Source organism: Mesitornis unicolor, unplaced genomic scaffold (genome assembly GCF_000695765.1).
Source record: "Mesitornis unicolor isolate BGI_N332 unplaced genomic scaffold, ASM69576v1 scaffold10725, whole genome shotgun sequence".
Taxonomy (NCBI): Eukaryota; Metazoa; Chordata; class Aves; order Mesitornithiformes; family Mesitornithidae; genus Mesitornis; species Mesitornis unicolor.
Genome location: NW_010183473.1, coordinates 1 through 4,082, shown reverse-complemented (window position 1 = coordinate 4,082; position 4,082 = coordinate 1). Strand labels below are relative to the sequence as shown.

Below are 4,082 nucleotides of genomic sequence, written 5' to 3'. Positions count from 1 at the left end.
TTCCCTCCCCCATGCTCCTCTTGCTAATTGAAGCCTCAAGATACTTACAGTCTTCATCCAAGAATTTATACTGTATGTGTTTCTTGAAAAACTCCTGTATCGATCTACAGATCTCCTCATGCTGCGTAGAGATATGACCGTAGTATTGAGTGTAGTCCCTCTGGGATATACCTGCCAACAATTTCAGTTGATTATAAAGACATTTAGGCATGCAAGAAGCCCAACCAGGCAAAACACAGTTATCAGAGACATGCAGGTTACAATCAATATTTCAGAAGACAGGGTTCTCTCAGTTTTCAACCATTACCAGTGACTTACTGTTTGGCTTTATTCTCCTATACTTAAAGCACCTCCATAAGGAATCTTTTCCTTCAACACTTCTGCTCTACATTTCTTGAGCCTCATTTTATACGTACCCGCTTTGACTATTTTTAAGTAAATTTCAGAAGGAACCTTTGCCTGTGTTTGCTTCCAATTCCTGTCTTTTCCTTTTAGTTTTATTCCCTCCAGTTACTCTGGTCAAAAACATTTTCTATTCTGCATATCAGATGTAGGGACCAAAATCTGGAACTACGAAATGAAAGGGAGGCCAGAACTGCACATTAGCAAAGATGATAGATCCTAGCATACCATAAAGATCTAATTTACCTGATTTTTCAAGTGTGGAATAACACTTTTGAATACCATGTGGAATAATACCTGTTTGATAAAGCACTACAGATGAAACCTTAAATCCTAAAATCAACGAGATGTCATTCGGTCTAGTACTTTATTTCTTCCGTTTGCCTCCCCTTGAGGACTGTCTTGCATATCTGACATTAGATAAACTATTCCAGCTACATCACAAGCTCTAAATTTCAGACATTTGTTTGTCTACAAGACAATAGTTTAAGTTGACATCAACAGGATTATACACTTGCATGCATCTTACGTGACAGAAGTTCTCATACAGGATAGATCAACATAAGCCGCTGCAATACCCTGCTGGACAAACGTCAAATCAAGATCTCCCCATGAATACCGAATGAGTAACTCATGCTATTTAGAGGGGGAAAAAAAGCCAGAATCCTCCAAGAAAGACGTATCAGTGATGGCAGTTTGCTATTTTAACCATACACAAAAAGCAGAGATTAATTTTTACTCTAAGACAATGCTGACTTCCTCGAAAGATCACAGAATCACAGAATATTAGGAGTTGGAAAGGACCTCTGAAGATCACCCAGTCCAACCCCTGCCAGAGCAGGATCACCTAGACCAGGTCACACAGGAACACGTCCAGGGAGGTCTTGAACATCTACAGAGAAGGAGACTCCACAGCCTCTCTGGGCAGCCTGGACTGTCACCCTCACAGTAGAGTTTTTCCTTATGTTCAGGTTGAATCTCCTATGCTCCAGCTTGCATCCATTGCCCCTTGTCCTATCATTTGACATCACAGAGAAAAAGGATGTGCTCTTCAAAAAAGCTCGTATAAAGTTTATGATGTCAGTGGAACTTTGAATTATTAATATCATTGAAAACCTTAACTCAGGACTAAAAACAAAAATCAAGAGATGGTGGCATCTCAGAGGATACAGATGTGTAACTGAAAAATCACTCACTACACTGTGCAAGTATCACTCCCTATCTTGACTGACAGGCTTATTAATTTTAAGAGTGTGGGAATATATCGTGAAAAATCTTGGAACTGTCTTCAAAAATGCAGCTGGAGTGCTAGCGAAAAAAAACCAATGATGGTAGATCTACTAGGTTTCAAACCCTAGTAATGAAACATATAGAGTGCTTAATTAGCTAGCGTACAAATGCTTTGAGGTATTTGAAAGTAAGTATCACTAGATACATATTCTAGAATTAATCTACATTCAAATGTTTCAGAGGTTATTACAGTGATGCACATCTCTGGCAGCTGCGGTGTTCCAGCAGAACATAACAGGACAGGATTCAGCCCTTCCCCCTCCAGAAAGCTTTGCGAGTAGCCATTAAGCAATACCGGCTTAACGGAGAATCTCTGCTATTAGCAAGATAAACTCTGTTAGAGAGGACTGTAATAAACCCTGCAATTGGCATGAATGGAGAGAGAATGGGAAGAGAAGCATAAAAGCACCAGAAGGAACAGCTAAATAAGAGGGCTATGAGAATGGTATGTGTTGACAGCACCTAGATTAGCACATCTCAGAACATCTATGTGCAGCTCCATGGGACACCCAGATCAGCAAACAAAGAACAGGGAGTACATTTTCAATGATTCACAGAGGTGGGACAGGATGGATCGACGAGTTGCTGACAGCTCCTAGCAGGTACAAAAAGGCACATCCAAAACAAACACATAGTCACTACGCTGAGAAGTCAGGATAAACAATGAGGACTAAATAGCTAATATCCCTTCACCTCCATATCATCACAAGGAATCCTGGACAAACCACTTGCATACGTGCATCCTGGTGCTTGCCGATGTGTAGGTATGAGACAGACAAAATGGGCAAACTTTGCTTTAAAATAAACCTAAAAAAAGAAAAATCACCTTTCTTCCAGTAAAGTCTGGATTAGAGCTTTGCCACATCACTGCTATAACATTTCCTTTTCAGAGGAGTTTAGGCAGAATGATTCAATCTTGTTAAGGACAAATGTGCACCAATCCTGTGCTATTTGCGTTTCTGTTCATCTTTAAAGATTCCATGGTAGACCACACCAAAACCAAATTTAAACTCAAGAACGGTATTTAGCCTGAAATTAAACCTCTCAATTCAAGCATTTGTATGTGCACTAGATGTCCAGGTTTCTGTTATAGTCAGCAGAAAATAGTCAATACATATAGAGGAGTATAATCCAGCTGAATTTACCCTAGAGCTGCCTAAAATACCTGCTGTAGCACAGTCCTCCAGCTGTCACAGGTTTCCTGATGCACCCACCAACTCCTTACATGTTGCAGAGCTGTTCAGCGCCACTTAAAAAACATTGTACATTTAGGTTTTTGAACCAGAGTAACAGATCAACAGGCTTTCTGACTAAGCTACACTGAATACAATACGGGCTCAGGCACCTTGTACACTTGTGGACATGTTCTGACCTCCCCACCTTTCTGCATGTAATATCTGCATGTGGTCACATTTTATCAGCATGATACCAGACTGCCTCTGTATTCATTCTGCAAGCTGGCTACGATGCAATTTGTTCCTCAATGTAAGAGAGTCGTTTACAGAACAGCCTTGGGTGCAGTTTCTGAATTAGCAATTAGAATAAGAATATTCCCACTGTAATACTGAGGATGCTGTGTCATCAGGGTTTCAAATACAGTGGAAAGAGAAATGCGGCACGCTGCATTTTAAATTACAGAAAGAAGAAGGAAACATTAATTCCAGAAATGAGGTGTGATAAGAAAGAACCGTCTTCAGATTTAGCTCCAATTCAAGGAATCAGAGAAACTCCTCAGAACTTCACCTAATAATTTCATCTTTAAGAACATCCTTACCTATAAGCTTGTTTTCCTTGACAAAGCACCTGAATTCAGCACCAGGGATTAGTTCACACCATTTGCGAAGAACAAGCTATAGAGCGGGGAAAAATAAGACACAGTATTGCTTCAGAAAGGTAATAAGTAACTTTTTGTCAATGGGTACACCTTCTAGGTGGACAGCTTTGCTGTAATAAAAACATGACCTCTGAAGTTACTCTTGATACAAAAAAACAAAATCATCTTAACCTGCAGTTCACATAATCACCTTAGCAAATACTTAAAAATCAATTAGACTTAATATTAATTTCATAGAATCACAGAATGCTTTCAGTTGGAAAGTACCTTTAAAGACCATCCAGTCCAAACTAGTTTAAAGTGGAAAGGTTCAGACTGGACATAAGAAGAAACTTTTTTACCATGAGGACTGCCCAGCACTGGAACAGCTCCCTCAGAGAAGTTGCACAGCCTCCATCCACTGAGGTTGTCAGACCGTATTTGGTAGAATGCCAACCAACCCAATTTGATCTCATGAGAAAGGACCAGAGACCTTCTGAGGTCCTTTCCCACCTTAAACATCTTATGTTCTTTCACTTTGTACAGCATGGGGCGCAGTCTAGTTGGAGGCCTGTAA

At 40.1% G+C, this 4,082-nt stretch overlaps 1 protein-coding gene across 1 annotated transcript in view; it reads right to left on the bottom strand.

The window, feature by feature from the left end:
- CDC123 (cell division cycle 123) overlaps window positions 1-3,542 on the bottom strand; it is a gene marked incomplete at its 5' end in the record, with an annotated part of 15,177 nt that extends 11,635 nt beyond the window's left edge. Inside the window, 2 exons of the mRNA XM_010184154.1 lie at window positions 49-171; window positions 3,467-3,542. Of these exons, the coding sequence (XP_010182456.1) occupies window positions 49-171; window positions 3,467-3,542 (199 nt within the window). The remainder of the gene's footprint in view (window positions 1-48; window positions 172-3,466) is intronic.
- Window positions 3,543-4,082: the final 540 nt, after the last annotated feature.